We start from the raw sequence: 27,301 nt of genomic DNA on the forward strand, positions 1-27,301 counted from the left end.
CAACAGGAACACCCTCCGATCACTTAATTCTCTCCTCAAAAAAATAAATAAAATAAAATTCACAATGAAATCTCTTTGTCACAGAAACTGAAACCCAAGGAAATTGAAGTCCAGACACCTCCTTCTCCAAGTTTTATGCTGACCAGAATAAAAATTCTGCCCTCAGTTTTTTTCCTTAGATGTCAAGCCCTCTCAGATGTTGGGGTTCCTACAGCTGCAGCTGAGGAACCATCTCCTACATCACTGGGGGTGGCCCTGTCACCTCCTCCAATGTTGAATTAACCTGACCCTGAGTTTCTGGAGCATCTTGCTTTTCTGGGGTCAGACTCAGTAGGACGTGAAGAATCCCAGCAACAGCCAGAGGTTAGAATCTACAAGCAAACTCCTCTTTCTCTGGCTGTCATCCCTGCAAGATGATGCTCCAGAGCCCTGCTAATCCAGACCCATGATGCCCTCATCATGCAGGGGCTGGAACAGTGACAGAGAGTCCCAGGTGGAGAAAAGCCTCAGCCCTTCCAGGGGCCAGGTGGTGTAGCATCGAGGGCCACTTCCTCTAACCTGGAGGAGAAACCCTGTACATGCTTGGCCTCCTCCCAAGGACGGAGGCATTAGGGATACTTCCATCTTCTGAAATTCTTTAGAGAATTTCAACTGTGGCAGTCCTAGGCCTTAGGACCTGCCTGGGACCCTCTCCAGGCACGACTCTGCATATTTTTAATGACTAGGTACCTTTGCTCCTGGTTGCTGGCGCCCAGTGCTGATTGGAGTGTGGGCCCTGCCCAGGTCACATTCTCCACCCCTCCTATGTGCAGGAGACCCCACATTTGTAACAGGTCCATTCCCTACCAGGCCATCTGTGCTTTTCTCTCTGCATTTCTCTATCCAGTAAGTTCTTACGGTTGGGTTATGGGGCTCATTGCTGCCACCCTGGGCACTGTTCTGGAATCCTCCAGGCTTTGTAATTCAACAAATAACCGTTAACCATCTCTGCTGTGCAATGAGCAAGGTGCTAAAACTGTAGCTGAGAACAAGACAGACAAGGTGGCTCTTCCCACGGGGCTTCCAGGCTAGTGACCGACATGTAAACATATCTGTAAGGTGAGTGCAGGCGGAGGCCACAGACAGGGGACATGTGAGAGTAACGGGGTGGACACAGATAGGGAGGTCAGGGGAGCTGACACGTGTGACAGAGCATCCCAGGCAGAGGGAACAGCGAGTGCAAAGGCTCAGGGGTGGGAAGTTCTAGTGTGTCTGAGGAGCGGGAAGCTACCAAGCCAGGGGGAGGCGCTGTCCTACCGGCTGGGAGAGGTCGGACAGACGGGGCTCCACCCTGCAGGCCTCTAGAACTGGGCGGAGTTTGATTTTAACCTAACAGCAGCAAGAAGCTAGGAAGGGTTTGAAGCTGGGGCGTGAGATGACCTACTTTCCATTTTGAAAGTTCCCTCTCACTTCCGAGTAGAGAGGCCTAAGAATTCTTTTTTTCCCCTTACATCTGTCTCAGTGGAAAACCATTCTTGGGTTCCTAAGCAGAAGCTTCTGGAACCAGTGCCCCCAGGAGCGCAGAGAGAGGCCAGTGCCCTCTGCCATGTGTTCCTGCGGCCCGTCCTCAGCCTCTGGACTCTTCCGATCTCGGGCCTGGGAGACTTCAAGCCACCAGAGCTGTCCTTTGACCTTCGTTCCTGCAGCTTCCACTCCACTCTGCTCCCCACCCCCCACCCCACCCCCACCCCCCACCCACCCCCACTCCTTTCAAGGAAGCCCAGCTGTGTTTTTTAAAAATAGAAGCCTCTTACTAAGATGGCTCTTCTCCTTCCCTTGTACAAGCGGAACCAAGGCTGTTTGTGGGGTCCAGGGCCTTCCTCTCTTTTCTCTTTGGAACCTTCTGGGTTTGTGGCAGGTACGAAGTCAAGTTGGGCTCTGGGTCTCAAACACAATACTTTGTCCGCCTTCACCCCCTCCCCGTGGGGAATGCCGGCCAGGAGACGGCCTGCCATGGGCATCCCCCACAGGCCTGGATTCCACCCACCTGCCCACGCCATCCCCCCAACCCTGCTCTGCCTTGGAGTCCTCCTAGCACTTCCCGGAGGGTCCTGACTCCGCACATTTCCAGGGCTTTCCCTCTGCCACATGGCTGCCCACCTACGATCACCATGTGGCCTCCACACCTTCTCTGCCCAACGCTCACCTGCTGGCCAAGGGGTCCACCCTGACTGTTGCCGCCCACCGTGGCTTTAAGGGCCCCCAGAGGGGTGCCCTGCCCCCGGCTCTCCGGGGAACATCTGACAGTGCTCTCTGAGATCCTGCCTCTGTCTCTGTTAAATCTCTCCAGGATCCCTCCCATTGAGGAACACTTCCAGTGCCTCCAACCCCTTGCTCCCATCTTGAGAGACTGGCAGCCCCCTCTTCCCTTTTCATCTTTGTCTCTGCGCTTACCCTGCCCTTAAGGAAATCTCTTCCTTGCCCCACCTCAATCACCATGTCTTCCTTCATTTTACTTTCATTTTTCTGCTTCAAATCAGTCCTGTTTCTCCTTGAGTTTTTAAATGAAACTTTTTTTAAAAAAACTTTTTTGGGGAGGGGTGGTAACTTCTTATTTTTTATTTAGCCCCCCCAAACTGAAAATAGAGTGAAAAACAGTTGAAAATTGAAAATTGCCTAATGTCATAGAAATGTTTACTAAAAAAAAAATAAACCTTTTCGATTGAGGTTTAATGTAATCCAGTAACACGTGTAAAGGACAGTAATTTTAAATTCACAGCTCAGGAAATGTTGACCCGTGTACAGCCCTTATGACCACCTCCCCCATCAAGACAGAACATTCCCAGGCCCTGGAAAACTCCCTCCTGCTGCTTCCTGTCAATACCTGCCATCCCCAGAGTGAATTCTATGCTGACCTCGTCCACCGCTAATTTCAGCACAAAATCTTTTAATTCCCTTCTTGGTCTTTGAATTATAAAAATTCCACTGAGTTTTCCTCTGTCTCAATTTGTAAGAGACAATGTATAACGATTTATCTCCTATATAATAAGGGCCCTCATACTTTTTGTCTGGCCATCATAAAGCCCTTTTCTATCCTTTGTGGTTAAAACCTCTGAAGTACACAACTAAGATCAGAGCTTATGAAATAAAGCATCCTGGAGGCACCTAAGATATGTCCGTCCCTTGTAGGGCGGCCGGCTCATCCCAGCTGGCCTGGGACTTTGCAGCTGTTCATAGTGAGTGAACCCTCAGTCCTGGGCAAACCGGGAGGTTGACCCCAACCTCTAGTTCCCTCCGTGGCCACAGTTCAAAACAGACACGAGGAGCCGAGCGTGGGGCTGTTAACGCCATCTTCCTGTACCTGACACTGTTGAAAGGCCCCCAAATGTCAGATTCATTTTCTGTAGCTTGTGTGGAACTTGGCTGTCTTTGCATTTGAAACTCTCAGCTTCCAGTCCTGAATGAGCAACAGGATCGCGGGGAGGGTGGTTTTATAAAAAGGAAAAATTCTTCCGGATTAGGCAATCAATGCTTAGCACTCCAAAAATCCCGGAGAGGAAAACTCAGCTAGTGCTCGCTGAGCCCGGTGATTCTCAACCCTGACTGTGCCTCAGAATCGCTGGTGCACTTGGGAAAACGCTCCAAACCAACTGGGGTGGGGATCGGGCTGGGCTCTGGTCTCTATTCAAAGGCCCCAGGCGACGCTGGTGGCAGCCAGGCTAGTGATGCTGAGAATAAAGCAGCACATGTGGGCAGAGTCCCAGGGGCCATCCTGACCCCAGGAAATCTCTCTCTGCCTGGACAGCATGAGAGTCTAGCCAAAGGCTGTCGTGACCCCTACAATCAATCTATTTCCTGGCTAATCACAGCCCCAGCCCCGCGCCTGTGAGTCCAGCCAAAGCCACTCAGCATTCCAAGGCTCGGCCACATTTGTGGCCACATACAGCTGCTGTGGCCACACAGGCCAAAGGCCTCTTCTCTCTCCTTTGAGATCTCATTGAATCTGGTGGCTTTAGATGTCATCCAGAGGCTGGGGACTCCCAAGTCTGTAGCGCAGGCATTGCCCCCCTGCAGCTCCAGACTCCCACACACTGCCTCCCTGACAGCTTCATGCTTTGCTCCACACGAACAGCACAGGCATCTCCACGCTGCAGGCCCGACCCAGCTCCCCCCAGCCCGGGCCTCTCAGGCTTCCCCGCCTCGAGAATGGCACCACCGTCTACCCGAGCTCAAGCCCAAACCGATGCTTGTCTTTGCTCTCACCGCCCTCCTCTGACCCATCAGCAAGCCCTGTCTCTCATCAGCCGCCACATCGTTGGCTGCATCCTCCCACCTCTCTCCAGGAGCCCAGGCCCTGACATCTAAGGGCTGGGAGCTGAACGAGCCTCCTGTCTCCCTCTTTCCACTCTTGCTCCCCTCAGTCTATCCTTTACCCAGAAACCAGAACGGTCTTTTTAAAAATGCTTTACCGGGGACTTCCCTGGTGGTGCAGTGGCTAAGAATCCGCCTGCCAAGGCAGGGGACAGGGGTTCAAGCCCTGGTCCGGGAAGATCCCACATGCCGCGGAGCAACTAAGCCCGTGTGCCACAACTACTGAGCCCGCGCACCACAACTACTGAAGCCCATGTGCCTAGAGCCTGTGCTCCACAACAAGAGAAGCCACCGCAGTGAGAAGCACGGGCACCGCAACAAAGAGTAGCCCCCACGCGCTGCAACTAGAGAAAGCCCACACGCAGCAACGAAGACCCTACGCAGCCAAAAATAAATAAATAAAAATTTTTAAATGCTCTATTGGTTTATAATTTATATGCCATAAAATGCACCCATTTAGAGCAGACAATTCATGTTTTTTAGTATATTCACAGAGTTGTACAACCATCACCATAATCTAATTTTAGAACATTTCATACCCCCGAGAGAAGCCTTGTAGCCCTCAGCCGACACTCCCTGTCCTCTCTCCTCCCCTTCCCCACTCCAGCCCCAGGCAACCACTAATGTACTTTCTGTCTTTGTAGATCTACCCATTCTGGACATTTCACGTGAATGGGATCATACAGTATGTGGTCTGTGTTTGGCTTCTTTCACTCAGTTCTTTCATTCAGTGTAATTTTTTCGAGGTTTGTTCACACTGTAACACACATCAGCGCTTCAATTCTTTTAACTGAATAATACCCATTGTGTGGCTATACCACATTTTGTTCATCCACTCATGAATCGAAATCTGGGTTGTTTCTCTTTTTCGGCTACTAGAAAGGTCTTTTTAAAAACAAATCACATGTCACTCCCCTGCTTAAAACCTTATGATGGTCTCCCATCATATCTAAGTGAAACTTGTTGCCATGGCCCGCAAGCTCCTTGATGACATGGCCCCAGCCTCTGTCACCAAGCTTTTCTCCTGTCACTCTCCCAATAACTCACTCTGCCTTCTTCATGTTTCTTGAACACACCAAGCTTGTTTCTACCCCTGGGCTTTTGCCCAGAAGAGGAAGGGGCATCCCAGGCAGGAAGAGGAAACTTGTTTCTTCTTCCCTCTGCCTGGGATGCCCTTTCCTCCATTCTCCACAGAGCTGTGGCCTCTTCTTTTCACTCAGGTTGCAATGTAAGTGTTACCTCCTAGCTGAAGTCACCTACCCCCACCTGTGTCACTCTGCAGCACCTTGTTTTATCCCTTCGTGCTCACCATTATCCGAAATTATCTTCTCTGTATGTTCATCACCTCGCTCCTCCTACTAGAATATTTAGCTCCGAGGGAGGAAGTACCCTGTCTGTCTTCTTCGCTACTGTGCTCCTGGGACGTAGCATAGCTGCCGGCACAGAGTAGATACTGAGTGTGTTGAGAGGCCCACGGGGTCCAGACAGGTAAAGCCACTCCTGCAATGGCACCAGAAGCCTCAGTTTTCCCAAGTGACACTTTGCTCCCATTTGGAATGCCGGTCCCATTACTGACTGCCAAGATGTTAGTGCTGGGTCTGAGGCGAATCACCCCTCTGACTCTCCAAGGTCTCAGACGGTAGGGGAGAAACACAGAGCCACATGGCTCTCGCTACCCCCCAACCTCACTCCCACCCCCACCGGTTTATTATCTCAGTAGAGCTAGTGTAGAAAATCCTAATTTCGTCTTACATCCTGGAGGGTGGCAGAGCCTCCTGCCGGAGAGAGGCCCGTTCCTGGCGAGCTAACCCCGGGAGACAGGAAGCAGAAAAAAAGAGGATGCTTCCAAAAGGCAGGCGGGTGTGGTTGTGTGTGTGAGAGAGAAAGAACCACGGCCAGGGTTTGAGGCAGTGACCCTGCCACCAAGGCTACAGCAAGGCCCGGCCCTCCCTCCTCATCCAGTGGGCGGGTAGAGTTTGGGGAGTATTTACACTGACCCCCCGGCTCGAAGCGGAACTCCTGTGCCTCGAGGCAGAAGCAGGGACACCGTGGGCAGGGAGCCGCCCTCAGCAGTCTGAAGGTGCCTGGAGGTGCAACGTTCCACTTCTGGTGGAACCACTTCTGGTGACTGCATTGTCTCCAGGATGAAGCCCAAGATTTCCACACGCTGGGTGGAGCCCAGGCTGTCTTTCCCGCATCCTCTCCCTTCACACCACCCTCAGTCCCTCTGCCCAGAACCACTGGACTGCGTCCTCACAATCCCATGGACGTGCCCCCAGGCCTTTGCCTCTGTTCTTCCAGTCCCTGGAATGCTCTTCCCAGGGCTCCGGCTGGTGACCTCCTGAACTCAGGCCCGCCTGGACTTCAACTCCGTGAAGCCTCTCCTGACCCCTGCCGACAGTCAGGGGGACCCTCCCCTGCGTACATCCCTCTTGCCGAGCACTCACCTCCAGGGAGTCAGCGTATCCCTGGAGGATACTTGTCTAGAAGACCAGACTCCACTTTCCTCTCCGACGGATCCCCAATGCCAGAAGAGAGCACAGAAGACCCTCAATAACTATGTGTTGAATGGGTGAATGAGTGATACCCCTGCTAACCGGTGAGCTCCTCAAGGACGTGGCCAACGTGCCTCTTACCTTGGTGCAGTTTCCAATTGCTCCTACTACCAAATACCACCCTTGCCCTCTCAGGGGCCAGAGACAAGGTGCCAAAGAGCTCCTGTAGGGTGCTGGCCACAACTGCCCCGCTGGCCCAGTCTTTCAAGGCTCTGTCCTGCTGTGCCCTGGCCCTTGGTTTGGAGGCAAGCCCTCCTGGGAACAGAAGGACACCAGCCCTGCTCCAGTGCCAAGGCCCAGAGCTGACGTCTCCCCAGAGCTGGGTCCCAAGATTGACCCTTTTCCCAGAGGCTGACTGACCTGATTCAAATCCTGCAAGCCCACCCCTCCCCTCCAGAAACCCCTTGAGCTTTGAGACACACGCCCCTCCCAATCTCAGCCACATCTCTCCAGCCCTGGGCCACCGAGACCAGTGGGGTGTCTGTGTCTTTAACAAAAAGCAAGTGTAACAAGTAAAAGTAACCTGGCAAAGAAAACTTCCCTCATTTATTTTCCAGGGGCCTTGGCTCATCAATCTTCCCGCCTAACCTGCTCTGTGCTCTGTTAGCTTTGCTTCCTGATAGAATGGAATTTGGTTTTCTAATAGCATCTGTCGTATGCAAGGTGTCCCCAAACATTAGCGGTAATGAGTTGGAAGTGGCACCGTTGGACGCCTTAGGAAGCCAACACTAGATGTCAGGCCCTCAATGGGTCCCTTCGAGGATGTGGGGCCAGAGCTGGGCACCCCCCGACTCTTGGTCCCTGGAGGCAAATCACCCAAAAGACATGGGAGTGCCCATGATGTGCTGGGTCACGCATGGTCCCTGGAAAGGTAGGGCGCTGCCCACATGGCACTATCGTGGCTGGTTACCCATGAAGGACAGAAGTGGTGGTAGAGACCAGCCCCTCCCCGCACTCAGTCGTTTGGACCATCCCCTGGGAGGCAGCATGGCAAGAGATTTGGACTCAGATAGACCTGAGTGCCAGGGCTAAGGCTCCTCGATTTTATTTTATGATGGTGATGATGATGGTGATGATGATGATGATGTCCTTGCCTCACAGCTTGCGGGATCTGAGTTCCCCGATCAGGGATCGAACCTGGGCCCCGGCAGTGAAAACGCAGAGTCCTAACCTCTGGACCGCCAGAGAATTCCCAGGCTCCTCAATTTTAAAATGAGACAAACAAACCTCACGTCACTGTGTGGCTTGAGGACAAAATGAGACGGCATGAATCTCCCAGCGCCAAGGCCAGCACAGAGTGGGTGCTCGGTACCTTTTAAATCCCCCCTGACATCCCGGACCTGGGAGGTGCACGTGCAGCTCCGCTGCTCCCCTGGGCTCGGGGTTCTTGTCTAGAGGCTTTGGCAGCTGCTGCCCCCTCGCGGGAAATGCACGCAAAGCCATCCCCGGCCTCCTGGGGCCTTGATATAACGGAAGAGAGGCCCAGTGGAACCAAGGTTTCTGGGGACTTGAAAGAACTTCCTCAGACTCCACTCGCCTCTATTCCCAAGGCCCTCCTCCAAGTCTTGTTCTCCGGAAAAACCACTCCTGTGGCCAGGGCAGGTCCAGCAGGGGAGAGCGGGTAACTCACAGCCGGTCTTGCCTTGCGCCTGGGAACCACCACCCCTGCCAAACCGGGTATTTCGTCTTCCCCACAACCCACAGAAGGGCCTCTTTGAATCCTCCTTATAGGCTAGGAAACTTTGGCCCCGCGGGTGAGGGTTCAGGGCTGCACCACCTGTGTTGGCCTTAATCAGGTAGTTCCCATCCCTGATGAACTGACAGTGGTGGCCTTCCAGCCGGACCATGAAGGGAATAGGGAGGGTTGAACTTCGGAGCTTTTCTGTTTCTAGATGACTGAAGACCTTTTAGCAAGCAGGTGGGATAAGGATGGAGAGTGGGGTGCCCGGCGGCCGCTGGAGGACGGCAGTGCCCTTCTCTGGCCTCCCTCACATCTGTCAAGAAAGGTGGACACAGGCCTGGCGACCCCTGAGCCCCTTCCCAGGGAAAGCTTCGGCTGTGCGTGTCCTCCCCACCCCGGCCCAGCCCCTCCTTCTCCCAATCCTCCTCCTGGAAGTGCTTCCCGGCTCCGCCAGGCAAGATGAGACGCGGAGGCCCGGTTTCGTTTTCGGAGACCAAGTACAAGAAGGAGGCACCGACTGGCAGGAAGGGGCCCGTGGAGCAGGGGTCCCGGCGCCCCCTTACGGACTCGCGCGCCCACTGAACCCGCTGTGCGCCGGACCCCGCGTCCCAGCCCGCCCCGCCCCGGCGCCCAGGCCCGCCCCCGGCCCCGCCCGCGCCCGCGCCGCCGCGGGTCAGCGTCCCCGGCCACCCGTCCGGAGCCGCCGCGAGCCGCCGCCATGGGCCGGGCCCGGCCGGGCGAGTGCGAGCCGTCCAGCGCCGGCCCCAACGCGCAGCCCGCGGCTCCGCCGCGCCGCACCCGCGCCCTGGCGCTGCTCGGAGCGCTCCTCGCCGCCGCCGCCGCTGCCGCCGCCGCCCGGGCCTTCGCTCGCCACGCCGAGGCCCAGGCGGCCGCGCGGCAGGTCCGAGCCGGCGGGGAGGGCGCGGCGGCCGTGAGACTCGGGTGGGCCGCGGCAGCGGTGGGGCTCGCAGAGGGACCGGGCTCCGAGGGGCGGGGGGCTGATGGGGGCCGGAGGGCCGGGAGGGCGGCAGGGAAGGGATAGGAAAACGGGGCTTCAGCGCTCGGGGAGACTTGGAAGGACTGATGGGGGAGGTGAGAGGACTGGTCCAGTGTGAGGCAGGAGCTGGGACAGGCTGCAGGGGGACAGCGCAGACAAAACGTAGAGCAAAGGTGGGACCTGAGCATCCGGACGGGCCGGCAGTGCTGGGACGGTGGGGAGGGGAGACCGGAGAGGACAATGGGTGGACCAAGAGGGTGAGGGTGGCCCAAGAGGGTGACACGAGATGGGCGGGATGGGCCCAGACAGAAAGGGGGCACTTAGAGAGTGGACAGTGGATGAAGGCTCAGAGTGAAGCAGGGACCAGGAGGGATGGGAAGGGGGACTGGGGCTCTGGGGCGTGCAGAGGTGACGTTTGGACAGATGGGCTGGGAGATGGGCTGAGAGAACCCAGGAAGATGTGGCGGGAGCAGCTCCCTCCGCCTGTTTGGGATGCCAGTTGGGTGTACAACTGCTCAGCCCAGCCACCTCCTCCCGAGCAGGACTCGGCGCTGAAAGCCCTGGGGACAGAAGGCCTCTTCCTCTTTTCCTCTCTGGACACTGACGGGGACATGTACCTCAGCCCCGAGGAGTTCAAGCCCATTGCTGAGAAGCTGACAGGTACTGGGAGAGGCTGGGGACTAGGCAGGAGGGAGCCGGGGCACCGCCCTCGACTTCTTGGTCTGTGTCTTCCGTGTCTGCTCTGAACAGAAGGGCTGCCTGGAGTAGGGGGAGGACGGTGCATCATGGCAGCCCTGGGGTCCTCCCAGCTCTGACACTTCCCAGCTGGTGGTTTGGGCAAGCTGCTTCAACATGGGCACCCACACATACTCGCACACCCAAGCCTGTTCTCCTCACGTGTGACTAAAACTAGGTAACATTCCCTGACCACCTTCTCAGGACCAGACATGGCTTTAAGCGCCTCCTGCGAGTCATCTCTTTAATCTTCACAGTGCCTGTGAGATGGACATTGTCCTGATCCTCACGTGCATAGTTTAGGAGACGGAGGCGCAAGAAGGGTCTCCAGCTTGCACAGGCTGGAAAGGTGCAGAGCCAGGATTAGGGGCCTTCTGTCTTCAGGTCCTGCACCGGCTCATTTGAAGCTTAGAGAAGAATGTCAGCAAAGTGCCCACCATGCAGTAGATAGTCAATAGACAGGAGCTGTTACCATTACTGCTAAATATTAAACTCTGCTCGGGAGCTGTCAGATTCCTATCCCACCTTGTTACCCATTTTTGCCTGGTTGTAATCAGTGATTTTTATTGTAAAGATGAGGGGCCGAAGCATTCTAATGAATTATAAGATGCCTCTCTCACTGCTCCATCACCACCCTAACCTCTGTGTCCATATCTTGGGACGTTTCTTGAACTTACGAACTTGCGCATCTACTTGTTACCCAAATTGCCTGGTGTAAGTAGGTCAATAGATGGGAAAGACTAGAAAGAGACACTGGCTGCTCTCAGGCAGGTAAGCGCCAAAGGACCGTGATGGGCTTTCTGTGTCTCAGGATGGGTCAGGTAGGTCAGCCACGTGCTGACGCGCTGGCCTCTGGTCACTGCCGGAGGAGGGTCAGATGAAAAATGCTAATTTGCTGGAACGGATATGTCAGTGCCTCCCAGGGGCAGTCAGTACTGTCATGAAGGCAGATGGGCAGATGCACAGCTCAGCCCTGTGTGGATTTGCTTCGACTTCCTATTTTGCACACACTTCCCCCAGCAGCCACACAGCCACCTCCTTGTCCTTTCTTATGGCCAGAGAGCAAGAGTTCCCTCACGATGACATGTTGGCCAAGCTTGCTGGGCTTGCGTGTGCTTTTAATTTTTTCACACAAATCTTTTTCTCCATCCGGGGGAAAAGAGTCTCTCCCTCAATTACCTCCTAGGCCACTGTGAGTGCAAAACAGGACCAAGTTTCTGGGAGAACAAAAAACAGAAACAAAACCAGAGAAACACCAGATCTAAGCAGGAAGTAGAGGCAAAGAGTCCTCTCTAGTTGGTACAGTTATGTGCGTTTAACTTTCTGCTTTATACCTTAAAAGTTTTACAAGTTGTCAGTAGTGAGCACATTTTACTTGTAAGTCGGGAAATAAACCTTTTTATTAAAAAACCAAAGAGCCATAAAATGCTGGGCGTCATTCGTAATTACCTGTGATAACAGTTACGTAATTGGATGAGCAAGCCAGCCGGCATAACGCTGCACATTCCCGTCGTTCCCTTCCCCGGAGGTTTCCAGATTGCTGTTCTGAAATTTTGTTGCCTTGACTTACAAATGCAGAAGTAGCCATGATTCTTTAGAACAGGGCTTTGCATCAGGAGCCACTGGGGAGCCTTCATCGGGAGCGCATTTTCCAGATTCTAGCCCCTGAAGACTCTGACTCAGTACGTCTGAGGGGGGTTCTGGGCATCGGTAGTTTAAAAAGGCATCCTGGTGATTCTGATGCTTCCTGGTTAAGAATGCAGCCATCTTAATGCACCCATTCAGTCTGTCAGTCCAGCCTGTCAACAAATGCCAGGCGTGGTCTCTACCAGCAAGAGAGCAGTTGTAACAGGACCCACCCGTGCTTCATTCCGTTGTCTGTGTCGTGGGACCCCGCCCTGCTGTTAGGCACCCCTTCTGCAGTAGGCGTCATGCCTCCCTTAAAGCCTTCATCGTGACTCCCTCCACCCTTGAAAGACTACAGACTTGGCAGGTCTCTGAGCAGGAAGAGATCTGACGAATCAAGTTCAGCCACTGCCAGTCCAGCCCCTCGTACTGGTGGGGAAGTGGGCCACTCAGGAAACAGGGAGAAGCAGGTGTCCTCACTTCTGGACCAGTGCTCTTTCTGTGACACCAAAGATGACCTGATTCCACGTCCCCTGACCTCTCTGAGCAGCCTTTGCTCTCCATGAGACCCTCATGACGGGACAGGCACGGTAGCATGGGCTCCATCTCTAATGTGGGAAAACCGGAGAGGATGAGTGATTTGCCCCAAATTGTCCAGGAAATGGAGCCAACCTCACCCCCGAGCTGGGCTGAGGGAAGGGGGACAGGGAGAATGGCCTTTCTGCAGCCAGCCTGGCCTGGTGGAAAGAGCACACATTAGAGTCAGAATTAGGTTTGAGCCCTAGCCATGTGGATCCCCAACCATGAAACCACCAGTAATAGCAATACAGCTGACATTTATTACGGGTTTACTCTGTACCAGGCCTGGATTATCTCATTTAATCCTCATAACAAGCCACTGAGCCAACCATCACACAAGCTGGTGAGGAGTGGGGCTAGGATTTGAACCCAGGTCGTCTGGTTCCTAAGCCTTTGAGGAAACTTTTGAGATCTTAATGCCCCCGCAAGAAGGTTGTGGTTGATCGTAGGTTTAGAGTAAAACAGGCCTGGATTTGAATCCTGATTCACACACTACCTAGCTGTGTGTCCTTGGGGGAAGTGACTTCACCTCTCTGAGCCCCCAGTTTCTCATTTGTAAAATGGAATTGATAACACTGCCTTCACAGGGTGACTGTGAAACTAAAATGTGATATACATTGGAGAAGATGTATATGTGTGATATACCATGTGGTATACATATGTACACATTATATATCATACATATACAATTTGTGTATGTTTGATAAACGATGTGATCTATATTGTTACTTTGTTGATTGTTACCTGTTACAGCCCCACCCCCATCCCCATCCCTGCCAGGCCCGGCTCCCTTAATCACTGGCCAGTGTGGACACCCGGAGAGAAGTGAGGCCCTGCCATCTAAGGCAGGACCCCTCTCCAGCGACCTGTATCTCACAGGGTCAACTCCTTCGGCCAGCTATGAGGAGGAGGATCTGCCCCCTGACCCCAGCGAGGAGACACTCACCATAGAAGCCCGTTTCCAGCCTCTGCTACCAGAGTCCATGACCAAGAGCAAAGATGGGTTCCTAGGGGTAAGTTGGGGCAGGGGGTCCCCCACAGGCGGGACCAGAGACAGAGGGACCATCTGTGTGCGCTCACCTCCTGAGAATGGGTCTGTGCTCTGCTCATCTTTCCTTCTTTCTGTCTTTCCTCCCATCTTTTATCAGCACCCTCTGTGCACCCAGTGCGCCAGGCCCTGGGGGTCTAGAAGTGGGTGCGATGCTGTCCCTGCTGTCCAGGCACACAGTCTGGTAGGGGAGGTAGCATGAGCCTCTGACCCAGAGTGGGGATCTAGATGGCTTCCTGGAGGGAATGACATTTGACAGTGACTGCAGGGGACGAGGCCTCAGCCCATTGTCAGCAGGGGTGGGAAAAGGATCCGGCTGGAAGAAACAGCAAGTGCACTAGAGACCGTGCTGATGCAGTCGCCTCCCTTGTAATCATTACTTGCTGCAAGTCAGCCTTTCCCCCCAGGCTGTGAGTTTCCTCAGGGCAAGGCCGGTGACTCACACATTTGTGCCTCCCCAGGCCCCTAGCACAGTGCCTGGAGCCTGACAGGTGCTCCATTGAGCTCCGATGAACCCGGACCTGAGGTTTAACCCCTGGCAACGGCTGTAGGGTGGGGTTGACCCTGACAAGTGCCATCCTAACCAGCCCTGTGGTTAGGACCCGAGGCCCTGTGGACAAGGTCTCAATCCCTCCCAGGCCCTGCCCACCTTTCCCGCTGTCTCCCCTGCGCTCTCCTCTCAGCTTTCCAGTACTCCGGATGTCCGGGCTTTCTTCCAGCTGAGAGCCTTCTCATATGCTGGTCCCTCAGCCAGGAACAACCTTTCCTCTTTGCCTCACCCACAGCCACTCAGCTTTTACAGCTCGGCTGAACTGTCATTTCAGCAGGAGATGCCAGGCAGGCCACTGAGGGCAGAGAGAAGGGGTGGCTGGACCCAGGGCACAGGCACATGCGGGGGCATCCTGGTCAGTGGGACTGGAAGAGAAGTTGCCAGATGGCAAAGGGCCTCAGCTGCCTGACTTTGGCCTTCGTTCTGCAGCAGCAAAATACCATAGCAGATTTTGAAAGAGGAGAATTCTCTCATCAGATCTGGGCTCTCCAAACTGGCAGCTGGGGAGAAAAGGGAGGCAAGAAGACCAGTTCCCAGGAGGGAGGGGGAGACAGGTGGGGGGTGGCCATGGTGATGGAGAGGAAAGGCAGCCCGGGGGATGCTGGGAAAGGAAGAAAGGCAGGGTGTGGCTACTAATGGAAAGGGAGGGAGGGGGAGTTGAGGTGACTCGGGCTTCTGGCTGGTGGCCAGGTGCATGGGGCCCATTGCCCGATGGGGGTTGGGGGTCTGGTAGGGAGGGTATGAGGTCAGTTTGGACTGTTGAAGTTGAGTTCCCTGAGAGATGTCCAGGGGGAGAGTCCAGTAAGATCTGGGTGGAGAAAGGCCTGGCATTGATGGGCTGAAGTGACGTTTGAGCAGATGAGTCCCTCCTACAGGGCAGAGAGAACAGGGTGGGGCAGGTGCAGGGGGCCCACCTGCACGTACAGGGGAGATGGGTCCGGAGCAGCACCCCAGCCCTGCGTCCCTAGCTCAGCCCCCTTCTGTGGGCCGCTCCACTAGGAGCTCGCCAGCCTGTGACCAGGACGCAACAGGCGGACAGGCTCTGCCTGGCCCTGCAAGCCAGCCCCGCTTTGAGAACTTGCCTGTGAAACCCCTCTCCTCCCACCTCAGCTTCCCACCGAGCCCGGGTCCCATCACCAGGGAGGTCAAAGGTGGGGCAGCTCCCTGGTGGCTGAGCACCCTGAGGGGGGCCAGGCACTCACTGTCCTGGTGGCCACTGATGGTGGCCCAGAAAGGCGGGGAGGAGCTACTGAAGGTGCAGCTTTGACCAGGGGACCCGCATGCTCCAAGGTTCCGCCTCTGCTCCCGGCAGATGTGCAGAGAGGCCTGCAGAGCGTCTGACCCTCATTCTCTCCCTCCCTTCAGCTCATCAGACAGCAGTGGGGTGGATTACTGATGAGGAAATGGCTCAGGGAAGGCCTTTTGCCAGGGGTGCCCAGCCAGCGTGGCCCAGGCTATAATTGAAGCAGGGTGCTCTCTGAGGGTGCCCTTCCTTCCCCTCCTCTGTGGTCTCATCCTGATCTTGGTGCTAGAGGTTTCACCCAAAGGTGGCTGCCACCTCCCTCCACAGACTTAACTCCAAACCTAAACTCTGACTCGTCAGCGGGACATTAGCTGCAGGGAGGAGACTTGGCAGGGGGATTAGAGAGCAGAAAGCAAGGCCAGTGGATGGGGAGAGGGAGCCCAGGGCAGGGCGAGGCACCCAGGGTTGGTCGGCTGGCTTATGTACAAGAGGCAGGCAGGACTGTGTGAGGCCCGGGACCTGGGCTTGGAGGGGGAGGGAAGAGGCCGTGAGAAGCCCCCTCACAGAGCCCCCTGTTCCAGTCCTGGGGGCCCCCTCCAGCTGCCTCTGCTCCCCTGCCCTCGAGCGAGCTGTTCCGGCCTGGGCTGGACCTGAGGGGCCACAGGGGCACCGCTTCTCTGGGCAAGGGGCCGGGGAAGGTGAAATGAGCCTCAGCTCTGGCAGGAGAGTGCCAGGCTCGTGGCCGTGAGCAGGCAGGAGCCTCCTGGGTCCCTCTGCTTCCTGGGCTTGTGGGTTGGCTCAGGGCTCGAGGAGACCTCCGCACACGCCTGGGACGTTCTCAGTGCCCCAGAGCTTCGACTTTCCTCTGCCCCAGGTCTCCCGCCTGGCCCTGTCCGGCCTCCGCAACTGGACGACCGCAGCCTCGCCAAGCGCGGTGTTTGCTGCCCGCCACTTCCGGCCCTTTCTTCCCCCTCGGGGCCACGCGGAGCTAGGCGAGCCCTGGTGGATCATCCCCAGTGAGCTGAGCGTCTTCACCGGCTATCTGTCCAACAACCGCTTCTACCCACCACCCCCCAAGGGCAAGGAGGTGAGGGTAGCCCGTGGCAAGCCCCGGGGCCCTGTCCCCCAGCCCCAGCACGGCCCCTCCCCATCGGCAACTGGACCCCCGGGGCCACGCCTACCCCACCTGCTCTCTGGCGTGCCTCTGGCCCCGCCCCCACCTGGGCCCCAGGTCCAGAGCTGACCCTCACCTAGGGGAGCTGGGCCCAGCAAGCCAGCCCAGGTCCCACTGCCCTCCCCCCAGGTCATCATCCACCGGCTCCTGAGCATGTTCCACCCTCGGCCCTTCGTGAAGACCCGCTTTGCCCCTCAGGGGGCCGTCGCCTGCCTGACCGCCACCAGCGACTTCTACTACACCGTGATGTTCCGGTGAGGGGTCCTGACAGCCCCATCCTTGCCTCCCACCTGGGCCTGGGACTCCAGGGAAGCACAGATGGGTTGAGCACCAGGAGGCAGGGCCTGACTCAAAGCCCCCAGCTCCACCACTAACCACCCCGTGGTCCCGGGCAAGCAGCCTTGGCTCTCTGAGCCTCACTTTCCTCAATGTGCATCAGGGCGGTGGTGACTTCCTCCAGGAGGAAGAGAAAAGGTGTTGAATGTGCTTAGCATGGGGTTGTTGGCCATGATTGTCATCCACACAGAAGGGGGTGCGTAAGAGCTGTGACACCAGGTCACACACACCCTGGAGGGCTCAGAGGAGACTTGGGCAAGGCTTCCGGGGAAGGCAGCACGTGAACTGGGCCCTGAAGGATGGGCAGCACTTGGAGGGCGTCCCTTCTGCCTGCCCCACACACTTCTTCCTCCCCCGCCCAGCCCTTTGCCCCGCACAGAGTCTGGCCAAGGGTTCCAGGCTTTGGGGCAGAAGTGAGAGGGCAGGTGGGCAGGCTCTGCTCAGCAGGGAACCTGCTCCCAGCCGGGCCCTTTCCCTCCAGCATCCACGCGGAGTTCCAGCTCAGCGAGCCGCCTGACTTCCCCTTCTGGTTCTCACCTGGCCAGTTCACGGGCCACATCATCCTCTCCAAAGACGCCACCCACGTCCGTGACTTCCGGCTCTTCGTCCCCAACCACAGGTGAGAGCCTTGGCCCCGGCCCCGGCACCCTGCTCCCGTTTGCCCCCCACCAGCTCCAGGAGCTCAGGTGCAGGGGCTCAGAGGCCCCCGCAGTCTCTCCCCAGAGCTACTTCTCTTGGGAGGGGCCTAGAGCTGACCCAGGAGGAGGTAGCTTGAGATACCTGGCTGAAGGGGGTCATTCCATCGTCTGATAGGCGCGTCCCAGGTGCTCTGTGGGCCTGGCTTCCCAGCTCAGTGCTGGGACCCAACACAGCGGCCAACAGCCCCTCCCTGAAGATGGAACTGCTCTCCCCACCTGCCCCATACTGCTGACAGACCTCCAACAGACCCGTAGCCACAGCCTGCTCACGCCACCCTAGGCGAAGGCCAGCAGGTGGGGAGGGACCCGGCTGGTCAGGGTCCAGGAAGGCCTCCCAAAGGAAGGGACGTCTGTGCAGCGACCTGGGGGCTGAGGAGAGTTTAGCCAGGCAGAGTGAAGGGCACATACAGAGGCCTAAGAAGCAGGCCCTCCACGCCTGCAGTTGCTACCACAGACCCTGGGGGGCCAGGGGGCGGCTCCTGGGAGGGCTCAATGCCAGTCACCTGCCTGCTTGCCTGCCTGACCGCTCAGGGGCGGCCTCTTGGCAGGGAAGCAGGGGACGCAGAGAGTCTTTCCAGGTTCCTCCCTGATAGCACGCAGCCGCTTAGTGAACCTGAGTGACTCTGTGCAGGGACAAGACCTGGGCTGAGAGATGAGGGGCCCAGAGCGAAGTCTCAGCCGTGGCACCCGTGGCTGTGGGCAAGGCCCTGGACCCCTCCAGGCCTCAGTTTCCTCATCTGCTAGATGGGAGGCTGGCTCCTGGCCAGGAGTGAGGGGGTCATTGGGACAGCCTGCGAAGAGAAAGTTGCCCCCAGGACCAGGAGCGGTTTCTTCTCAGTCCCCCAAGGGAGGGAGCATCCCAGGCCACGGGGAAAATGAGGAGGAAGGACGAGCTCTCCTCCTCCTTCCTCGCTCATCGGGCAAGCCCCTGTGCTGCAGGGGCTTAGCCCAGGGTTGGAGGTGGGGTCCTGGACTGAATGAAACAGAAGGAGGGGGCAACTGCTCCTGGGCCTGTGTCTCAGGCCTAGACCACGAGACTGCTGACCGGCTCTGAGGGCACCCAGCTCACCCTGACTGCTTCACCTGCCCAAGGTGGTTGGTTGTCTGTCCTGGGGCGCCCCCACGTGGCTGATCTTCAGGTTGCACATGCTCAGGCCAGACTTCCCGCTGGGGGAGGCACTGATGAGTGCTGCCTCAAAGAGTCATGGATCGTGGACAGTGCATGAGCCATGGGTATGGAAGCCCTTCGTGAACTGTAAAGGGCTGGGCCAGTGGAGGGTGGTATGGTCACAGTGCCTTCCAAAGAGGCGGCCTGGGGAGAGGAAAGGGCCCAGGCTCTGCCGTCAGAACTCTAGTGGCTCTGGGACCTTGGGTTCACCCTCCCAAGTCTCAGCATCCTCATCTATAAAATAGGGTCAGCTGCATGCTTTCAGTGAGATAAAGTCCGACATCTGGTTAATGGGCCTTGATGACGGTGGTGTTCTGCCCTGGCCACCCTCTCACCTGTCCCCAGGTCTCTGAATGTGGACATGGAGTGGCTGTACGGGGCCAGTGAGAGCAGCAACATGGAGGTGGACATCGGCTACATACCCCAGGTGAGTGCACAGGTGGTCCCTACCCAGGTAGGAAGGTGGGGCTCAGCCTGGCTGCAGGGAGGCCCAGCTGGCTAGGAGCCTTGGGGCAGTGAAAGAGCTCCTGCAGGCTGAAGCCACTGTCCCCAAAGCAGGATCCTAGGAAGCCACCTGTTCTCCCTAGCCAGCATCTGCCATGGGTCCTCAGATGGCTTCACGCTGGCTAGACACTGGCTCTGTCCTGGACTCACTGCACAGCCTTGACCAGGCCCTTCCCTTCCCTGGGCCTGTCTCCCCACCTCTGCAATGAGTGGCGTATCTTTGAGGGTCTCTCGGGGCCCCTGGAGGACTCAGGCCCCTCGCTGAGACGTCCCTCAGTGACATCAACCCTCACTGACCTCTGGCCTAGATGGAGCTGGAGGCCACGGGCCCCTCAGTGCCCTCTGTGATCCTGGACGAGGATGGCAACATGATCGACAGCCGCCTGCCCTCAGGGGAGCCCCTCCAGTTTGTGTTTGAGAAGATCACATGGCAGCAGGAGCTGAGCTGGGAGGAGGCCGCCCGGCGCCTGGAGGTGGCCATGTACCCCTTCAAGAAGGTGAGGCCAGACGGGGGTGAGGGGCGGGGTTGGGATCCCTGGGGCTGGGTCCGGAGCTGTGGGAGCAGCAGGTGGGCACTGGGCGTGGGATGCCGTGCAGGGCTTGCTGCTGAGGCTGTGGGGCCCAGCCTGGGCCGGGGAGCCTCCCCTTTGCCCTTTAGAACTTGGAGGAGGCATCCCCTGGCTCAGCATCACCCCTTCACACAGACAAACACACACTGCAAACATACATGCACATGTACACACACACGTATATACACTACAGACACACACTACATGCACATCACACACTCAGCCCCTGAATGGGACCCTGGCGGCACACAATAGCTTCTCTCTGTCTCGACTTGGCCCCAGGTCACCTACCTGCCGTTCACCAAGGCCTTTGAGCGAGCCAAGGCCGAGAACAAGCTGGTGCACTCAGTCCTGCTGTGGGGGGCCCTGGACGACCAGTCCTGCTGAGGTGAGGGAGACCCTTCCAGTCTGAGGGGAGAAAGGGGGGCAGACTTCATACCTTGTGGGTGCAGGAGGCCCTGAGACCAATGGCACTCTCCTGCCGCAGCATGAGGGACTCAGGGACGACATGGGGCGGGGTGTGGGGTGAGGGTTCGCAGGCTTCTGTGCCAAGCCCAGAGGAAGCTGCTGGACACAATGGAAAGAGCCCAGCTCAGCCATTGTCAGCCTGGAGACCTTGGCCAAGCGACTCCTTCCCTGAGCCTCAGTTCTCTCAGCAGTAAGAGGGTAACGTACTTACCTCCCAGAGTTGTGAAAACAGACGTGAGAGTGCCTATACTCTGTGCAGGGTTGCACACGAGTGAGAGAAGCTAGTGCCAGAGCCTGGGCTGCATTCACTTATTCAGAAAATTCAACAAAGACCCGCTGGTGCAAAGTTCTTTGGGTGCCTGACATTGGGTACAAAGATGAGCAAACAATGGCCCTGCCCACATGCAGCCAATCGACAAACATCCTGGGCACCTCCCGCGCCGAGCCATAGGCTAGGTGTTGGGCACCTTGCACTGAGGAAGTCAGAATCAGCCCCAGTCCTCAGGGAGCACACAGTGTGTGCAGAAGGCAGACGGTGAATGAACAAGTACAAGCGTGGTGAATTTACACAAGGCATGGTCCCGAGTGGCACGAGAGTGTGTAACGGGGGGTGGCGGGGTCAGGGGAGGCTTCTTTAGAGAAAGTGACATATAACCTGAGACTTCGAAGGGTGAGGAGGATGAGTTTTCCAAGTGACAGAGGAAGTGTTTTAGGTAGAAGAATTGTCTGTGCAAAGGCCCTGGGACACAGTTTAGTGGATTTAAGAAGCTGTCACTGTCTAGAAGCCCCTGGGCCAGGTAGGCCCCCAGCCAAGTCTCAGCCCAGGATGCCAGTATGTTACAGAAGTTAGTTACAGCTGCCATTTATTCCTCACCTCCTCTGTGGTAGGTGCTTTGAATCTGTTTTTTCACCTGGCTGCACTGACCGTTCTACAGTTGATGAGGTTTACTGCTGATAGAAAACCCAGTGAGACACGCAGGGTGCCTCACCCACCTGGCCTTGCCTCTCCCGGAACAGGTTCAGGGCGGACTCTCCGGGAAACTGTCCTGGAAAGTTCGCCCATCCTCACCCTCCTCAACGAGAGCTTCATCAGCACCTGGTCCCTAGTGAAGGACCTGGAGGACCTGCAGGTGAGTGGCAGGTGGGCAGGAAGAGCCCCATGGCAGCCCCTGGGACAGTGCTGGGAGCCGAGGTGTCAGGAGTGTGCCCAACTACCCCCATAGAACAACCAGGAGAACCCATCCCACCAGAAGCTGGCCAGCCTGCACCTGGAGAAGTACAGCTTCCCCGTGGAGATGATGATCTGCCTGCCCAATGGCACCGTGGTAGGTCCCCCACCACTCATCCCTGGCCCCGGACCAGGCACCATGGGGCAGAGGAAGCGGCAAACAAGGGGCACGGCTTACAGACCTCATCAGGCTCCAGGTCTGGCTCTACCACTTCCTGGCTGGTGTCTTAGCCAGTCCGAGCCTCAGTTATCCCCTGATGTCCCCTCGGCCTGCCTCGTGCAGGTGTCGGGACGCTCCCTCAGAAAGGGAACCTCAACAGCACTTTGGGGACCTGGCAGCAGTGCGCATGGTCTAGCAGCAGAGCGGACAGGAACGTGACCTGGAAGGGAAGGCTCACCTCAGACCATTGCGGCCAGTCCTGGGATGGAAGGGAGGGAGGGACGGACAGGCCTCGTGACAGGCAGAGAGGACCTGGGGACGCCCCGGGCTGAGCCAGGCTTCAAGACCCTATCTCTCCCTAAGGGCCCCTTACACAGCACTCACATCGTTGCGTTGGGTTCTCACGGGAGCTTTGGGAGATAGATGAGCACGAATGCTGATCTCACAAACAAGGAAACTGAGGCTCAGAAAGGTTCAGAGACTTGGCAAAAGCTGCATAATTAAGAAGTACAGCTGCCGGGAATTCCCTGCGGTCCAGTGGTTAAGACTTGGCGCCTTCACTGCTGTGGGCCTGGGTTCAGTCCCTGGTGGGGGAATTAAGATTCCACAAGCCATGCAGCGCAGCCAAAAAAAAAAAAAGAAAGAAAGAAAAAAAAGAGAAATGGAGCTGACTTTCAGAACAGGCGCCCGCCTGTGAGCCTCAGCATCACCCGCGCTCCTGAGCAGAGCTGCCCCTTATCCTTTAAGTCCCAAGGGGTGGTTAGTGTGGGACTGAGGGACGGAAGCGGGTGGGGAGCAGTGCAGGAGCAAGAGCTGGGGCTGGCCTGGAATGGGGGCGTCCGGTGAGGGCTTGGTGGCGAGGAGGAGGGTGCCAGCCAAGGGCCTTCTGTCTGGAGTTCAGAAGAGGAAAGGCCCGGGGTAGCCAGCCAGCTCGCACCCCTCCACAGGCGCCCATTGTGGTGGACTCGGCCCAGCCAGGGGTGGCGAAGCTGGGCGGACAGGACTCTGCCTGGGCTGTGGGTGGCCTGTGCTCTCCCACTCGCTCGATTTGTTTGTTCATTTACCGGGCACCTGCCCTTAAGGTGCCCCTACCTGGAACAGGAGGCAGATGGGGACACAGGCGTGTAAGCGTTTCGACAGAAGTGAGTGCGGAGTTCAGGGCTTCTGGGAACAGAGGAGAGAGGTCATGGGGCGCGGAGGCAGGGGAGGGAAAGGTGATGCCGGAAGGCATTAGGTTTCACCTGGTGGGCGAGGTGTGGAGCCCTGGAGTCAGAGGGCCCTGTGAGCAGAGGAGGAGAGGGAACGGGTTGCCCCTGCTGTCCGCCATCCGCCTCAGCGAGAACAGTTGAGGCTGCGGGGGCACTGAGCCCGGCTGGGCCCCCGCTCTCCTCACCCCACCCTTCTCCCAGGTCCACCACATCAATGCCAACTACTTCTTGGACATCACCTCTGTGAAGCCTGAGGACATCGAGAACAATGTCTTCAGCTTCTCATCCACCTTTGAAGACCCATCCACAGCCACCTACATGCAGTTCCTGAAGGAGGGCCTCCGGCGCGGCCTGCCCCTCCTCCAGGCTTAGTGCGCCTGCTGGGCAGTGAAAAGCCCGCTGGACGGGGAGCTGGACAGGCCCCTCTGCCCCGGAGCCAGAGCAGCCCTCGCACATTTCACCTTCCACCTCTCAGGCTGCCCGTGGGGTCTGCGGCCATCCGAGCTTTGCCTCAGTGAAGGGGGGACAGGGGGTCCTTGGCCGACCAGGTGGATGAACCTCGAGCTCCAGCTGCCACCATCAGCCTTTTACTACCCACCTGGCTCCGGAAGCCGCTTGGGACCCCAGAAGAGGGCCCAGGGTCATCTCCCTGGACCTCACTCACTCAGGCACATAGTCCTGGCCCTTGCAGGACGAGTAGAAGGGAAGAGTGGGTGCTAGGAAGACAGGCCATCCCTCTCTCCTTACCTTCACCCCCTCCCAAAGGCAACATCAAGAAGCCCTGGCCTGAGGGTGTGGGCAGGCTGCCAGGGAAGCACTCCTGTTTTTCTGGTGCCTTCTTGCTCACATAGCCCTGACTGCCCTCCTGTGCTTGGTGTCCCCAGTGGAGTCAGTCTCAGCTGGAGACAGCCTTCTGGAGGCTCTGGGTAGGACCCTCCTTCAGAAGCGGAAATCATACTGTACCCCTGCTGCTCCCCAGACCACTCAATCCAACCTAACAATAGGACGCCGCAACCTATTTCAGGACTTACTGGAAGCCAGCTCTCTAGGGAGGTTTACCATGAAGTAAGCTTCTGCCCTTGGCAAGGAGTCCGCTGAGGCCCAAGGCCATGGCACCCCTACCGCCTACCCCAGCACAGGCCACAGCGGGACTGCTGGAGCCAGCATCCCTGTAACACCTCCTGCCCCTCAGACCTCCGCTCCACAGAAGTGTAGCCCAGTCAGAGAACACAGCGTCCCCCAGAGCTGGCACTGTCCCAGCCATCAGGCAGCCCAGACCAGCCTGTCCACCACTGGGTGGCCACTGACTCTCCTTGGCCTCTCTTAGGGCCTTGGTCCACATCCTGAGCCACTGCCCACGGCCAGTCTCTTTGTTATACACGCAGGAAAAGTGTTTTTATGTGAACTTTCTCACAGTTTATATGTATTTTTGATAGCCCCGGCACTGAGGAGAAAGGAGGGGGCAGTGGTACCCCCCAGCAGCTGCCCCATGATGGCTGGATCTGAAAGCCTAGGTGGATCCAGCTTGATGTCTTTGCAGTTGCTGTGGGAAGAAACACCCCTCTCTTCCTTCTCCTCTTCCAACTGTTTAAAAATAGTCCTCAGAGGGTCAGTATACCCCCTGCTCTATCCTTGTCCTCCACTCAGGCCCGTGAGGGGCCCTTGGGCTTTCCTAAAGCCCCCTCCGCCGCCCACCCCTGCCCTCGCTTATGCCCCCTCCGCCACCCCACAGGGGGACTCCCTCCTGATCCTGGAAGAGGAAGGAAGGCAAACATTTCCTCAGATGCGCTCCCAGGCCTCCCACCTGTCACTGGAACTTCCACACTGAGTCTTCTTCACAGACTGTCATGTTCTCAGTGTTGTATCAAGTATCGTAATAATGGCCAGTTACCAAGAGCTTTCTCTACCTAAAGCACTTGGTTAAGGTCACATGCATTTCCTCATTTAATCCTCACAACAGATGTGAGGCAGATATTAACCATTCCCATTTTGCAGATGAAGGAATTGGGTCTCAGGAAAGTGAAGTGACTTGCCCGAGGTCACTCAGTGATAGGGTTGAGATTCAGCCTGTGTCTTGATGTTGGAGTGTCGTCTTGCACTACACATGCCACCCCCCACCCCGTCCCCTCTCTCCCGTGTCTGTTTTCACTGAGGTGAGAAACAAAGCCTTTCAAACCAGAATGTCTTATTCCCCTCTGTTCTCCAGAGCAAATGAGGCGTGAGCCAACAAGCTCAGCCCAGTTCTTTGTGTCCCTTCTGGAAGGCAGTGCTTCCACGCGGCTTACAGGGTGGGAGGGCACCGAGCCTGTCTCAGTGCTTCCAGGCATGGGTGGCAGTAGCCTGTCCCATGAGCCACCCAGTGTCAGCAGAGGCTCAGCCCTCCCACCTAGCAGGCTTTTCCCCTCACTCTGGTCTGGGAAGGCCGGCGGCGTGATGAGCGACCCGTACCCCGTGAAAGGTAAAGCTTGCTTGGGCTTCCTGCACCCTCACCTGACGCCTCTGCCTGACCCCCCACCTGAGCCCTGAGGCTCATGGTGGGGGAGGGCCCCAGCTGCCCTCTTTCGTCACCCCTCTGCCACTTCCCTCCCCTGTCCCCAATGTGTCCTATAATAAAATTGGAGATTAGGGTGGTTCTAAGTGCCTTTCCTTTGAGCTGGATGTTCAGTTCTGTCCTCGGTCTCATTCCTCTGCCGGGATTGGCTTGGCAGATGGGCAAGGGAGCATGGCTGGAATGCCTTTGGGGACTATCTTATTTGTCACCAGAAGGCTTGAGTGATTTGCTTAAAATAAATTTGTGATAGACCTAGAGGAAGAACTTACTATTTTTAGAATCTGGTGCTTGTGTTGAGAAAGATTCTGGATTTAAACCCATCATCTTAGAAGCAGGGCCTGAGACAGGCATTAGGTAAATTTCTTTGAGGGTGTGAACTTCAGGAAAAACCTGTAAAAGAAGGATTGAAGCAGAAGGGGGAAAGGAAGAACCTTGAGCAGGGATAGAGTCTCAAAGCCAAGCCTTGGCCAGATCGCAGGAGCAGGGCTCTAGAGCACAAACCACACTGCCAAGTTGAACTGGTCTCTTGTACCCTGTATCAGTCAGTCAGTGGTTTAGTGGGTAGGGTAACTTACCAGGTTAGGGCTTCCATTCTGAGAATGGGGCAGCTGTGAGTAGCCAACACAGCTGCTGGGGGTTGGATTCACAGGTTGGGTAAAAGGGATCTTTGGGGAGAACCAAGGAAAGGCACCTAGAGTGGATTTGCAAGATCTGCCATTGCCCAGGATGGGAAAGCAATGATTAAAGCAACAACTTGTCATCCTGGAAAGAGGGCTGGACCTGAAAGTCAAATTTCATCATTTGAAATATGGTGGGGATCAGGGTGGACAGAGTCTCTGACTAGGACCAGCTACATAGTTTGCAGGATCCAGTGCAAAATGAAAATGCAGGGCCCTGTTGAAGAAAACTATTTTGTTAATTTCAAGAGGTCAACAACAGGGCATTAAAGCAAGAACGAGTCAGTCTGAGCATGAGGCCTGTGTGACTGCACAGGTTCTCCCCACCATGAAGCCCATCTGTAGCTGGCAGCTAGGACTTGCAAGCTTTGAGCCCAAAAAACTGCAGCCTGGGAGCCAGGCACAGCCACGTGCTGAAGTCAGAGGAGGGCATGTGACCCAGGCCTGGATGCCGTGGAGACAGGACCCTGGAGGTTTGAGCACGAAGAGGGAGTGGGTGAGTGAGACTGGAAGGAATGTGGGTCTCTTTCGCAATGCCTCTTTCCCCATCAATCTACCCATCTGATCAACCAACTCACTGTACCGTGTGTGTGTGTGAGAGTGAGTTTGTGTGTGTGAGAAAGAGAGAGAGAGAGAGAGATACATAAAGGCTAAAATAAAAGAAAGCTACAAAGCACTGGAGGGCAGGAGTCAGAGAAGAGGCGCATTCTTGCTGCAGAGAAGACTGTAGAGGGTCTTGGCTGGGAAGCATGAACTGTGAAGGCACCAGGGCGAGATGAGGCAACCAAGCAGTAAGTCTGGGGCCTTGAACGCCAGAGGGAGGATTCTGAAGTTTGCACTAGGGGTGGGGACAGCAGTCACCGATCAATTGGGGGGCCGAATAGCAACTCAGACCCCTTCCAGAAGTCGCTTCGGGACTAAGCGCGGAGAGCGCCAAGGAGGCCGAGACCAGCGGCGGATGAGACCAGGCAGGCCTCAGGGATCTCCAAGCGCAATCAGCTTTTCCCCAGGGCTTTGACAGGCGGGGTCGCGGCCTCGGGTGGGCGTGCCTCCTCCCTCGGGATCGGCAAGTGCGCCGCCCCTCCCCCGCAGAGCCCTCGCTCGCCCCGCCCCCAGCAGGGCCCGCCTTCCGAGGGCGAGCGCCGCCGCGGCTCGGTGCGCAGCTGCTAGGGATCGCTTCCGGGGGGCGGGTCAGC

General features: G+C 56.8%; 1 protein-coding gene across 1 annotated transcript; it reads left to right on the top strand.

The window, feature by feature from the left end:
• Positions 1–9,304: 9,304 nt before the first annotated feature.
• Positions 9,305–23,249, top strand: SELENON (selenoprotein N). Its single transcript, XM_065875979.1, has 12 exons — positions 9,305–9,487; positions 10,126–10,243; positions 13,403–13,536; positions 16,239–16,451; positions 16,668–16,792; positions 17,356–17,493; positions 19,086–19,167; positions 19,553–19,741; positions 20,096–20,201; positions 21,299–21,411; positions 21,505–21,606; positions 23,079–23,249. Exons 1-12 carry the CDS (start codon positions 9,305–9,307, stop codon positions 23,247–23,249), a joined length of 1,674 nt encoding a protein of 557 aa, XP_065732051.1.
• Positions 23,250–27,301: the final 4,052 nt, after the last annotated feature.

This window comes from Phocoena phocoena, chromosome 1, assembly GCF_963924675.1.
Source record: "Phocoena phocoena chromosome 1, mPhoPho1.1, whole genome shotgun sequence".
Classification (NCBI taxonomy): domain Eukaryota; kingdom Metazoa; phylum Chordata; class Mammalia; order Artiodactyla; family Phocoenidae; genus Phocoena; species Phocoena phocoena.